A 14589-nucleotide genomic window follows, 5' to 3' on the forward strand; every position below is an offset into this window, starting at 1 on the left:
TATTTGAGTATACATTCAAAAGGACTGTGTTTGATTGTACATTCAAGAGGACTGTTTTTGATTATACATTCAAGAGGACTGTGTTTGATTATACATTCAAAAGGACTGTGTTCGATTGTACATTCAAGAGGACTGTGTTTGAATATACATCCAAGAGGACTGTGTTTGAGTATACATTTAAGAGGACTGTGTTTGAATATACATTCAAGAGGACTGTGTTTGATTATACATTCAAGAGGACTGTATTTAAGTATACATTCAAAAAGACTGTGTTTGATTGAACATTCAAGAGGACTGTGTTTGAGTATATATTCAAAACGACTGTGTTTGATTATACATCCAAGAGGACTGTTTTTGATTATACATTCAAGAGGACTGTGTTTGATTATACATTCAAGAGGACTGTGTTAGATTATACATTCAAAAGGACTATGTTTGATTATACATTCAAGAGCGCTGTGTTTGAGTACACCTTCATTAGCACTGTGTTTGCATAAAAGTGGTATATTCTCAATAACACTGTGTTTGCGTATTGCCGTGCGCGTGTATGAAGTGTAGTCTTCTTCAGTTGCCCTCTGCAGCGGTGTTTCTGTTGGCGCGCAGGAACAGATTGATCTCATCTGTGCATAGTAGATCCGCTGAATGTAATCCCTGTATTTATTTGGTACAAATCGTGTGGAAACGATGCTACCCAACTTTCCCATCACATATACACTGTACGTGACAATCATCCTGGCTAGTGAATAGACTGGCTGATCCATTGTGACCCTTATAAGCTGCTACGTCGGGTATTGTCCCTGATTCATATCGCTGTCACTCCAGTTTAGCCCCTATCTTCATATCTTTATCACATCATTCTATCATATATCTACATAATCTTATCGCACCTTCGTAGTCCTCGTTGCACGATTGACTGACTATGCTGATTGATGCGATGTTTGTAGAAGTACAGAGATAAACATTGTGATATAATATACATGTATACATACATTCATATCTATAGAGTTGCAACCGCTGTCTCAACGTGGTCTTCCCGCGGGCTGGGATGCTGCGTTCAAACAGGTGGCCAAACCAATGGTGGAGAAACCGCCCGCTAAGAAGAGGAAAACGGTGTGTCTATATCTACGCCCTCGGAATGAGGGTGTTTTCTTGGTCAGTTTGCCATGCTAAATAACACCATGTAGGAGAGATGGAGTGTCTGATAGGCATACTTTGATGTGCTTGTGAGACATAAAAGCAGCTCCCAAGATACTTGGTGTGATAGTGTCAGTCCTGAAGGGTACACAGTCGTTTTGCGCTCTCTATACCAGGCTGGTTGCAACAGCCTGCAATATACAGTAGAACATGCCAGCTATAGAATACCTCGGAAATAGAGCTGTTTGGTGTGCTTGTGTGTATTGAAATCCATGTGCTATTCTAAAAGCGGATGGGGGATTTGTGATATAAGCTCGAAAGCTCAAATTATGTCCCATTCTCCTGAATCAGGTCGACAAACGCAAGAACAGTACCACGTCTTTCTCCACCGCTCCTTCCACGCCAGCCATCAATACATCCACTGCGAAAGGCGAGTACATGACCTTCCACGTGGATGTCGTATTTTTTATTCAGCATGTCGTATCTTGCATTTGATATGTCGTATTGTCTAATTTAACATGCTCAGATATTGCGCCTGATTACTGCCAATCGTGTTCCTGTCGGATCTAAGCGAGCACCGACCGGAAGTTAATTCAATCTATTCACATTCTAAGTCGCATACAATCCTAGTCGATCGGCAAACATGCGTTGTATATGCACGACCTTTTACCTTGTCTGTCTATTCTGATCGCCTAGCAGACAAACCCGCCGCCATTGACCTGACGGGGACTGCAGCAAACGGCACACCCAAGCCAGCGACCGCAGCAAACACACCCACAGACACAGGTGGTACCACACCCACAGGCACAGGTGGTAACACACCCACACCGCACACCGCCAACAATCAGGCAACCACGCCCAAAGCACCAGGCACCAGTGCCCCACCCACCCCGGCAGCAGGTGCAACCACGGGTGCCAAAGCGACTGCGAGTACGACTGTGAATGCGAATGCGATTGCGAATGCAAAAGCGAATGCGAATACCGATACTGCTGCTACTACTGCTGCGACTACTGCTGCTGCTGCTGCTACTGCTCCTGCTCCTGCTGCTACTGCTCCTGCTCCTGCTGCTACTGCTCCTGCTACTGGTGCAAAGCCTGGCAAGAAAAGCTCGCTGGCGGCTGGTTCGACGCCAAAAGGCGGTACAAAGACACCTGCCCAGAGCACCACTGCAGCCACGGGGGCTGTTGCGAATGGCAGCAAAGCTGGTGTTCCCGTAGGAGCCAGCAGTGCCCCTGCCCCTGCAGGTATGTATTCTCGATAGTTCAGTCGTGCGCTATGATTTGCGTGGTTGGTTGGTTGGTTGGTTGGTTGGTTTGTTCTCTTCTAGTTTGCATCGTAGCGTGCCCGTTCGAGTCCCATTATGTTATGATGTGCCTCGATACAGACCAGATGCAATCCCGCTTTTCAGCTTAGCGTGGACTTCTTCCTGCTGTTGCTATACTCTATATCGAACCTCCACCTATTCCTTACAAACTTATACAATACTTTTTATTCCATCCTGCATCGGACTCCACTATACATCATTTGCAATCATATACCATACCTTCTTCATATTGCTACATAGACTCTCACACTTCGTATCCAACTCTTTTCGTGTTGTACTCTACACGCACAGGACCTCCCACAGGTGCCGCTGCCAACGCTATCAATCAGGCGGCATTGGCAAACAGAAAGGGGTCACCGGTGCAACTCACAGCGTCCCCTGCACACCCGACTGCTGTGCCCACGCCAGCACTTAGTATCACTGCATCGCCGACTCAACAGGTGTGTATATTCCTCCATGTAAACTTAAATATCTATATATATATTTATATATATATATATATATATATATATATCTCTCTCTCTCTCTCTATCTATATCTATATCTATATCTATATATATGTGTGTGTGTGTATTTATGTATGTATGTATGTATGTATGTATGTATGTGTGCATGTATACATATCCATGAGATGTGCTCATTGATTCTGATATCCACAATTTAGACTTCTGACTTCCTGTGAGGTATTGGTTGCACGTGTGAAGCCCAGACTTCTGCAACACGTATAGACCTTCCCTGCACCTCCCGCGCATTATAAAAAGTTTTATAGACTGCAGTCTAGAATGCTTTTTATCCAGTTGTGGTTTTGTCTCATTTTGTGACAGTCGTTTCGTGGAGACTTGTCAACCGAATCTCAGACCCGGTTTCTCGCGCGCTGCTATAATTTTCGAAATCCCTATGTTCTCAAACCAACACAGTCCAATCTGGTCTAAAGCGCTTATGCCGTCACCCCAAATTTATTCTCAAACCTTCCGATACGTACACTGCAGATGGCACTACCTGTATCCGGTGCAGTTGGCGCGACACCCGCGACTGTAGGGTCAACTGCAGCGGTTCCATATCCCGCGTTAACGGTATGCCGCTTTTCATCACTATTAGGCCTCAAGTTTTTGTTTCGGGTTTGGTTTGCTTAGGGTTCTTAGTCGCAGCTGCCGTTATCAACTCAGTTGACTTGTATTTGTCAGTGGTGTCTGTTGAGGTTGTGGCCGTGTACGGTTACGCTTCATATATTCCCTGTAGTGAGCGTATTTTGATTGGAGGGCGCGTTTGCATCACTCGAGTATTTATGCCTTCACAACAATGTGTCACTAGATATATATATTTTAAGCTTGCAGCTAGCCGTGTACATATATGCTCGCATCCATGAATCTGTCCTACTGAGCATCAATCGTGTGGAAGTGCCATACGTATGTTGCTCTGTTGTTTCTTGTGCGTGTTGTGAAGCGGTGGACGCCCCACTCGTCATGGCGAAAATTAACTTTCGGTTTTCGAAAAGCTGCCAGCTAAAAAATTGTGCCATGCACTTTGACATCTTTCTCAGTCAGTTTGGTGTCTCCCTGTGGCATTGAACGTCAGTTGTAGAAGATTTTTAACGCAATATGCGGACTTGGCAAAGACGGGCTCGTGCTAGTCTATTTAGTCGCAGCCGTAGGCGAATACGCGTATGAGTGCGAACCCGTTCGTCACCATTGCACTCCTCTGAGTATGCACCAACAAAGCAAGTCACTTCAGAGAGAAGACATGCGTATTTGCGATCGAGTTTCTTACATATGACTATGAGCGTCCTCTGATGACCTACCTACTATAGATCACTTATTTCACACCCGATACCATCGGGTTATGCGGCTTTCATCGTGCCCCTCCCGTGCGTTTAACTGAACTGTCGTATTGCTGACTTACTGCTGAGCATAGGCTGGTGCAGGCACCACAGCCAACACAGCTGCCACCCCTGCAAGCGCTGCCCAGGTGACACCAGGCGGCAATCCACAGGTACTGCCAACCTGTCAATCGTTTTGATTCTATGTTTTCATATATGCTTTGCATGTTGCATAGTGTATTGTGTATCCCCAGACATGTGGTTAAATACACATGTTTTTTGTTTTATTTATTTCATACTTCGTAACAATGAATAGGCTTCTTCTATTTCTGAAACGTTTGTGTGCTCGTGCTTGGTTTGTGTGCTTGGTTTGTGAAAGGTTTCACCGGGTAGTTTCTCTACTGCTCATGAGTGCTATCGAACGATGCTCAATGGTCAAACAGTTAGTTATGTTTTTGACGTGTGCTGATTCCGAAGCGTCTTACCCAGGTACGATCTCTCACTTACCATCATTACCACCGCAGCAACGTGCCGCCTTTCTGGAGAATGTCGAAAGGAATTTGCTACAGCTCGTGAAACATCAAGCATCGCAAGAAGAGGATCAGGTGCGTAGCGAGAAGGATCTGGCTGAATGTTTGGTGCTCACTTAACTTCATTTCTGTGTATATTCTCGGTTGTTAGCACTCCATTGACCGCATCCCGCGGCGTCGTCTTGTTGCTGTAACCAGAGTCGCCTAACAATTGTCCCTGTGTGAAATCTTAGATTGACCGCATTGCCATTGTAGAGATAACTTTCTCCTATGCCTGTTCTTTCCGGGCCTTTAAGTCCAGATACTGTTCCCACACGCCCACAATGATTGACAATCTATTTGTTATTCAATAGGCAACTTTAAAGAAGCGATACGAAGAAATTGTGACCAAATATAAACAACTAGCAGCGCTGGCCAACCCGACATTGGAGACGAGTGCAGAGCAGGAAAAGGTATGCGTACTACTGTCACAAATGCGTGCGTGCCGATTTGATCAAATTCGCGCGTACAAGCTGGTTGTCAAGCCAGAGTTCTAGTTAAATATAGACCTTGAGGCTGGCAGAGCAAATGCGGGGTAGGTACAGCTGTGACGTTCTTGGAACGTTTGCGTTCTCCTTCGACGGATGAATGCAGATTGGCAGTCAGAGCCAATCGGAATGAGTGAACTGCAAGCCTGGGTATTTGTACTGATAATTAGTGGCCGAATCGAGTTCTCGAGAACCAAGTCAGCCGTCTAAATGCTTACGCAATTTATTGCGAAAATCATACTTATTGTTGGTCTCTTGCAAACCACTCATGTGAAGCGCATATGCTGGTGCCGTGACGTTGTGTGGTGGATCATTTTAGTTCCATAGCCAATCCAGTCCATACATTGATCAGTTCTCCCAAATCACACGCTCGTTTCAGTAATTTGTTGCTTACGCAGTTCATTGCGAAAAGTTTGGTTTTTGTTGGTCTCTTGCAGACCACTACCACTCATGTAAAACGCATATGCTGGTGCCGTGACGTTGTGTGGTGGATCATTTTAGTTCCATAGCCAGTCCAGTCATACATTGATCATTCACTAATTTGCTCATGTCTATCTCTATGTCCACTCCCCTTGTATTCCATCCGAGTAGCTGAGACAGGAAGCGCATAGGATCAGTCAGGAGCATTTGCAGATAGGGGAAAAGCTGACAGCTACCATCGCCAGTATAGCTCGTCACAGAGTATGTTACACCGAGCGACTCTTCTGTCGCATTTCTGTGGACAGTGTCTGGTCTGTTTGGAAAGTGGTGTTCACACATGCGGTGTCACCGTTCTCAAATTTTTCTAGGCCAGTATTTTTTCTCGCATGAGGGAAAACTGTGTCAATTGTCTCGTGGTGTTGTTTTTCGTCTTGTGCATGTGCGCCATATTCGGTAGGATGCGGTATGTGTACCCTTAATAAGTCATGAGTGATCTAACAAGTCATGAGTGATCTAATAAGTCATGAGTGATCTAATAAGCCATGAGTGATCTAATAAGCCATGAGTGATCTAATAAGTCATGAGTGATCTATTATGTCATGAGTGATCTAATAAGTCATGAGTGATCTATTATGTCATGAGTGATCTAATAAGTCATGAGTGATCTAATAAGCCATGAGTGATCTAATAAGTCATGAGTGATCTATTATGTCATGAGTGATCTAATAAGTCAAGAGTGATCTATTAAGTCATGAGTGATCTAATAAGTCAAGAGTGATCTATTAAGTCAAAGTCATGAGTGATCTAATAAGTCAAGAGTGATCTTATAAGTCATGAGTGATCTAATAAGTCATGAGTGATATAACAAGTCATGAGTGATCTAACAAGTCATGAGTAATCTAATAAGTCATGAGTGATCTAATAAGTCATGAGTGATATAACAAGTCATGAGTGATCTAACAAGTCATGAGTAATCTAATAAGTCATGAGTGATCTAGCAAGTCATAAATAATTTACTTCATGTGCACTCTGTTCAGCATTTAGCGAAGTTAGCCAAACATACGAGCACGGCGCCTTCTACCGTCGCATACGACACAGTGCCTCACGTTGTGCTGGCGAATGTGCGAACTCAAACATTCGGTCAAAGGCAAATGAACATCAGTCATCGTTCCCTATGCTTGTACTCCTACTACTGTGCCAGTACTCCCAATGCCTTGATGTGTACGATTGCGCATGTTTTCAACTTAGACACAGATTCGGGTGACATATTGCTTTCTGACATCGTCATACACAGCAAGTGTCCTGGATTGGTTTTACTCGCCATATCGTTTCCGCTGGAGAATGAAAGATGTTTTGATTAAGTTGGTCTTCACAAATGCCAAAGGCGTGAAGTTATTACTACTGCGCATGTTATTTCAATTGTGGAAGCGGCTGACATCTTATTGGTTTTGGCCCTTCACAAACAGCAAGCAAGACTACGGTTTACGGGAGGTGTGGGCGTGCCTGGCACAGAAGCAACCGCGCAACAACGAATGGCTCAGCAGTTGCAGATGCAGGTATGGATCTATGCTAGCTATGGCATGGTATTGTATCGTATATGATCTGCGTGCATCTTCGGTCGCGTATACTTGCGAGGTTTGCTGTTGTGGCTGGGTCTCCGTTACTTGTCCATGGTAGTCTGACCTTTGCCTCCCCGTGTGTTATTCTGCCATCATCCCACCCTAAAACTATTCAAATCGTCCGTAAAAGCGTGTTCTTGCTTCCCACTCAGTTATGCATTGTTCGTGCCGTACTGTACTGGTTTTATGTATCTGTACAATTCGTGTGTGTGTGCGCCACTTTGTGCCATTTACTGACTGAGGTGCGCGGTATGGCGATTTGGACGATTTCGTGATATAGCACACATGCGCCCATGGACTTTATCGAGTGGTGTGTATTAAGCTATAGTCTGATAGAAAGCCAATCATTTATTGTATGGCTTGATTGCGCCTTAGTTGCGCTCGGGGTGCACATCAGCGACTCTAAGGATCCGCGATGATTCACCTGCGATATGAATTATAAAACACGGCAGTGTATGCTTCTCACAATATTTGCGCTGGTTCTTCACGAGTTCCTATACAACCCTCCGCTCTGTTTGTTATCAACGCGCATATCCGATTCATGCGGCTCAAATTGGCTTTGCTTGAGGTTCCTTGATGGAACTTGTCACTAAGGCAAGCTAAATCTTGGACCTACACTTTACCCGGTTAAACAGGTCTATCTGGAATCAGAACGCACCTATTTTCTTATCTACAATCCCCAGTCAACCCCAGAAATGTTACATGTCGTCTCTCCCGAACACGTCTCGCACCATATATAGTGTAGTTCTTTAGTACCTTCAGTCCAGCAGACATGGTGCTCATCTAGTCACACACTTGTTGTAGGAACTCCAACGCCAACGACTTCAGCAGCAGCAGCAGCTGGCTCAGGCCCAGGCTCATCAGGCCGCTCAAGCAACCTCACTCCAGCAGCAACAGCAGCAACATATGATCCAAGCCCATCAGCAGGCCCAGGTATACGTGCGACAATGTAACACTCGGAACGAATTTACGTTTGTTTTATTCGGTATTGATGTGTTGAAAACTTGCTGCACGCCTGTTTGTTCGTCAGAACGGTTTTGTTAGCTATGTTGAGCTTGAATCAAGCCTTAGAATTTTGTTTCTCGGTGAGCGATATACGACATTCAGATTCTACGTTTTATATTGCACTCGCTACGGTGTGCATAAATACCTTGCTTCCCAGATTTCGCAGTAGTAGAGGCTATTTCCTTGGTTCTTGCTGTTGAATTCTGATGTAAACTCCACTCCCGTCTGTATATATAATGTACACCCACAGGCAAAAACGCAGCTGCAAGCAACGCAGAACACCGACGCGACTCAAACCGCAGCGCAACTCCAGCTGCAACAGAAGCAGCAGCAGCAACAGCAACAGCTCAAAATCAGTAAGACGCATGTTGGTCGAAAGCACGATGTCCGGCTGTACCTATGTTTTGCCTGGGCTGCGTACCGGCAAATACTGTGTACCTTTCACATGGAAGCGGAGAGTTGTGTATATCAGAGTGGTTCCTGCGCTTACAACACCAATAGTGCACGAGTGGTTCGTACACATGCAATAGCACATCGATAATATACCTTGTAATACGGTAGCTGTATATGGTATACCGTATCTGTGTACCGCGCGTTGTGCACAGTCCCAAACTTCTACCCTCCACGTCTATAGTAGCATCGCCGATGTAAGGGTCCATGCGACAGTAGCATAGTCAGCTTGTTTGTGCGAGTAAATCAGTTTATGGCCTCAGTGTGTATATACTTGACGTATCTCTCGATTATTCAAATGTTTGTTTACTTGGAGGTACCGGAGGGGTTGCATTTCTGCTTCATAATATTGCATGAATGGTCCAATTCTTTCAGTCGTGACTGGGTTCGCTGTTCTTTCGCGTACATTGTCACTCGTCCTTCATTTACGCAAGTTTCGCACGCTGGGTACTGGACTTATTCTCTAGGCATGGCCACAGCATGCGTGAACCGCCCCAGCCTCGATTTCCGCGGATTACTAAGCAACTGCATGTGTTTTCAGTTATGACTACAGACCCGCGACTGCTGCCAGATCATCTGCGCAAGGTACAATTGGAACTATTCGTGCAGGCAGAGGCCAAAACTCGGCAAATCGATTTCTCAACGGCCAATCCAACGGTCAAAGAGCAGTTGCAGAAGGTGCGTGTTAGTATGATCGGTTAGTGTGATCTGTGATCGTTTGCGAATCTGTCTCTGCAGTACTGTCCCACTTCCCATTCCAAACGTCGGCACTGTGCGCGAGTGTTCGTCTGGGTGTGCTTGCATTCTGCCTGTGAGATAGTCTCCGGCGATCAACGTTCACAATTGAGTGTCTGCCTACAACGGTGGCAAGTGGTATAGTACCCTCGCCAATGAAGCAGCGTCCCCGCTCGCACCACAGTCACCATGGCTTGTTGGTCGAGTGCTGTGAATGCTTTCTTAAACATATCGTCTGTCTAATGTTTTGTATCGGGCCAACCCTCAAGCGTCGCACGCACGCAGATCACATTGATTGATGTATTGAAGTACTGCATGAAAGGACATTACTGAAATCTCGTTCCTGTGCCGAAACCGCTGCAGCTTGCGATACATCGGCAACAGACTATGATGAGAAATCCGCTGCCTACGCAGTGAATGCGTTGTCTTCATATCTGCGCAGAGCACTAACGAATGAGAGGCGCATCACTCGTTAAGCTTGAAATATCCGCTACGGAACGAGCATTAGGATTGGACTTGGCCTTGGATTGAGCAGGTGTTGATAGTTGGATTCAACGCCGACGATCGGGTCCTTAACTTCCAAAGCAGACTCAAATAGTAGCAACATAGACTGGTTGCTTATGTGTGCACACACGAGTGGGCATGCATATGCGGACACGCCATTATTAACAGAGGTCACCCCGTTAAGTTCTCTCCCACTTTTGATGCAAGGGCAAGTTGAAGGTCGATAGAGGACGGTGTCGAGATGTGAATTTTCTTTCTCCAGTACATTAATGAAGCATATGCGCACGCCCAAGCAACATGGGCACCACTTGAACAATATCAGCAACTTAACAGACGACTTCGGTGACACTGTGGCCCTGTGTTCATAGTGCACCGGCCATAGACTTCTGTGCGCACCACACACCGCTGACCTATCGGTACATGCTATAGGGCTGTCCCTCGGGAGATGATACCCGTTCCTCACGCGCTGGTTGCTATGCATCGTACAATACCTGATCGTGGGAGTAGCGCAGCACCCTTAGCGTGCGGGCGTGTCCTCCGCTGTGGGTTGTGTGAGGGATGGCTAGATATTCAGGCACACATAGAAACGGAAGGTGTATTCAGGCACACATAGAAACGGAAGGTGTATTGTGCAAACACATAGAATCGGAAGGTGTATTCTGCAAACACATAGAAACGGAAGGTGTTTTCTGCAAACACATAGAAACGGAAGGTCTATTCTGCAAACACATAGAAACGGAAGGTGTATTCAGGCACACATAGAAACGGAAGGTGTATTCAGGCACACATAGAAACGGAAGGTGTATTGTGCAAACGCATAGAAACGGAAGGTGTATTCTGCAAACACATAGAAACGGAAGGTGTATTCTGCAAACACATAGAAACGGAAGGTCTATTCTGCAACAACTGTTGCACTCTTCGCTACGACAATACTTGAGCCGCGCGGAAGAAGAACTAACTGTGCACCCGAGAGAAGTCCGAAATCATATCTACTCGCCCTATAGCACTCGGGTGGCAACGCAATACTCGACAGTGACAATGAGACCCGCTCCAGGACTGGAAAGGGCAAACCACTCAGTGACAATTGAGGGACGAGCCGGTTCTTCTACTGTAAAACACTGGGCTCTGCTTCACTCGCATGAAGCAGTGCCTTGGCGTGGTGCTGATATCGCTGCCCGGCCACACACCGAGGAATCAGGAAGCTTCCCACTTTCCACTTAATCTTTTAGATACTATCACATGTTGGACCTGAAATGTCTGCTGAACCACCCTTCAGGAAGGAAGAATAAAAGTACATCGACTCTCAAGCTGTCTTGTGAACTTGATTGCTCGTATGTCTTAGGGGATAGGATACAAGAAACATGCATGTTACGACCTTTATAACGCATCGCATACAAGAAACATGCATGTTACGACCCTTATAACACATCGCATACAAGAAATATGCATGTTACGACCCTTACAACACATCGCATACAAGAAACATGCATGTTACGACCCTTACAACACATCGCATACAAGAAACATGCATGTTACGACCCTTACAATACATCGCATACAAGAAACATGCATGTTACGACCCTTATAACACATCGCATACAAGAAACATGCATGTTACGACCCTTCCAACACATCGCATTCAAGAAACATGCATGTTACAACCCTTATACCTTATAACACATCGCATACAAGTTACATGCATGTTACGACCCTTATAACACATCGCATACAAGAAACATGCATGTTACGACCCTTATAACACATCGCATACAAGAAACATGCATGTTACGACCCTTATAACACATCGCACTGCATAGGGACGAACAGTCCAAAGGAGTGCAGAGCGTGAAGACTATGTGTAGTCGTGTCAGCCTAAAAGTCATGATGCCCAGATATCAAGATTGGGTTGTAAGACTTCTCTGTTGAGGTATTTAGTTTTATATTGTTTTGATCATACATTGGCTTTAAATTGGGTCATGTATTGATTGATCAATCACATACATTATTGATTGATCATACATTATTGATTGACCATACATTATTGATTGTTCATACATTGATGTATATATTGATTGCTCATGTATTATTGATGGATCAAACATTGATGTATGTATTGATTGTTCATACATTATTGATGGATCATACATTGATGTATGTATTGATTGTTCATATATTATTGATGGATCATACATTGATGTATGTATTGATTGTTCATATATTATTGATGGATCATACATTGATATGTATTGTTTGTTCATACATTGATGTATGTATTGTTTGTTCACTGAATATGTATTAATTATGTATTGATTCTTCCTTCGCAAGAACAATCACATGCAGAAATTGCACCACAGAGTAGGAGCGCCTCCCATTTCTGTTGTATAACCATAATAAACTATTCACTGAAATCTGGTGCATATATTCGAAGCCTCGCTAATAATCAGTGTTTCAGCAAATTTCTATGAGAGCCTTCGATACACCTCCAAGTATCAACCTCTTCTCCGGTTGTATTTAATTTAATCCACGAATCAATACATCTTACGAAGCTCCTTGTGTTTGCCTCAGTGTGCGTACAATCACGACCGCTTTATATATCGGGTGTACCTTCAATTTGTATGTATATTCGTTGTATTTTACTCACTACAACCTACAACAACGCCTACCGCAGCTCAAGAAAACCAACTTATCCTGCAATTGTAATACACATATCGTATCTGAAACGGCTTTTTCTCGGCGAAGGTCTTGAAAGCTTCATATTGCTAAATTATACCGGACATAAAGAATGCTGAGAATGCTGGTAAGTAAACCTGTTTTCAGATTGATTGGATTACCCTCCATACAAACTCAGTCCATTTAAAGTCGAAGCAATTGCACCGGTATTCCTAATCAGGACAGTTTATTTGCGCTTTCTTCTGTAGATACTGACTACAACGGTCTATTACCGCAGCACCTATATATCAAAGCGAATATCTCAATGGGCAATTGAATCTATGGGAGCGTTGTAGCTGGCATTTAGTATGTTTTGTAGATCTGATATCGCGAGAGCGCCCAATGAAACATAATAAGCATGCTCACACGGATTTTATATGTGATAGAGGGTATAGCTATCCGCTATGGTTTCCGAGGAAACATAGCAAGCATGCTCACAGCGGCAGTGAATATGTGATAAGAGAAGTATAACTATTAGTATGATTCCCGATGAAACATAGCTAGCATGCTCACAGCGGCATTGTATATGTGATAAGAGAAGTATAACTTTTAGTATGATTCCCGATAAAAATAGCAAGCATGCTCACAGCGGCATTGTTATATGTGATAAGAGAAGTATATCTATTAGCTATGATTCCCGATGAAGCATAGTTAGCTTGCTCACAGCGGCATTGTATGTGTGATAAGAGAAGTACAACTATTAGCTATGATTCCCGATGAAATGTAGCAAGCATGCTCACAGCGGCCTTGTACATTAGTTAGTGAGATATGTACAACTATCAGCGAGCGTGCTTACAACGGTTTGTAAATATATGTGATAACGAGGTTTGTAAATATATGTGATAACGAGGTTTGTAAATATATGTGATAACGAGGTTTGTAAATATATGTGATAACGAGGTTTGTAAATATATGTGATAACGAGGTAAGACATATGTACTAAACTACATAGACTTCTAAAAATCAAACAAAGGCTATATATATTATAGCTATGATTGGGTCCCCATTTTTGTATCTGGTAGGTGGGTTGTTAGGAAGAAGGGAAAAACTGCGACACGTCGTCAATAGTGATGACTGATGGCATGTGTCAAAATCCCTGTTGACACTTGACAGATACAGATAATAAATATAAAATGTTGCATACATAAAAGGTGCTTTTTGTTAATCGAAGGATATCATCGGAATTGCAGGGGAACTATCAGCATGCTAAGGACAGACCTCTAATGCTATACATAGTACCATTCATAGTGCATAGTCGGTATCCCAGAAGATAGCTAAGATGTCGAGTGTTACCAGCCAACGATCTGTCCCGCTTGATCGCGAGTCTGTTGCGGCAGCGGCGAGGAGAAGGTCTACTGCATCCCGTACAGCCGTAGCGTCAATAAATGACTTTGCTGCGTATGATCCATCTGACCCAAAGACGGGCATGGCGGCAGATCCGGATGTGGAGATGCTCTTCAAGTCGAAGTCGATTGCGGATATTAAAGTTATAGAACGGAATACCAGGTATGCTACTATCCCGCGAGGTATTAGAACGTTGCTATGATTTGGTAGGAATGTAGCTAGAGTAGAGAATTACAGTACACTAAAGTTGTATTTAAGTATACAGGTGTTAATTTACATACTATATTATACTTCAGTAGCTATATATATATATATATATATATGTCTATATATATATATATATAGTATGTTATTATGTATGTTATTATAGTATAGTACGTGTGTAGTTATTAGTAATATACTATCTATATATATATATATTATATATATATATATATATAATAGTATATATATATGTGTAGTATATATATA

At 43.7% G+C, this 14589-nt stretch overlaps 2 protein-coding genes across 2 annotated transcripts in view; both read left to right on the top strand.

Annotated features, from left to right (window-relative positions):
- Window positions 1-1074: 1074 nt before the first annotated feature.
- SARC_03440 (hypothetical protein) lies at window positions 1075-10064 on the top strand (the record flags this gene model as incomplete). The annotated part of the gene is made up of 14 exons (XM_014302762.1): window positions 1075-1110; window positions 1661-1721; window positions 1834-2379; window positions 2751-2899; window positions 3449-3532; window positions 4371-4448; window positions 4800-4880; window positions 5159-5257; window positions 5924-6013; window positions 7219-7308; window positions 8176-8304; window positions 8627-8732; window positions 9368-9504; window positions 9925-10064. The coding sequence occupies 14 exons, from the start codon at window positions 1075-1077 to the stop codon at window positions 9976-9978; spliced, it is 1740 nt and encodes a 579-aa protein (XP_014158237.1). The 3' UTR covers window positions 9979-10064.
- Window positions 10065-13951: 3887 nt separating this feature from the next.
- Window positions 13952-14589, top strand: part of SARC_03441 (hypothetical protein) — a gene marked incomplete at its 3' end in the record, with an annotated part of 9282 nt that continues 8644 nt past the window's right edge. The window contains exon 1 of the mRNA XM_014302763.1: window positions 13952-14280. Within this exon, the coding sequence (XP_014158238.1) occupies window positions 14054-14280 (227 nt within the window). The 5' untranslated portion in view covers window positions 13952-14053. The remainder of the gene's footprint in view (window positions 14281-14589) is intronic.

The sequence above is a fragment of the Sphaeroforma arctica genome (assembly GCF_001186125.1).
Source record: "Sphaeroforma arctica JP610 unplaced genomic scaffold supercont1.175, whole genome shotgun sequence".
Lineage (NCBI taxonomy): Eukaryota > Ichthyosporea > Ichthyophonida > Sphaeroforma > Sphaeroforma arctica.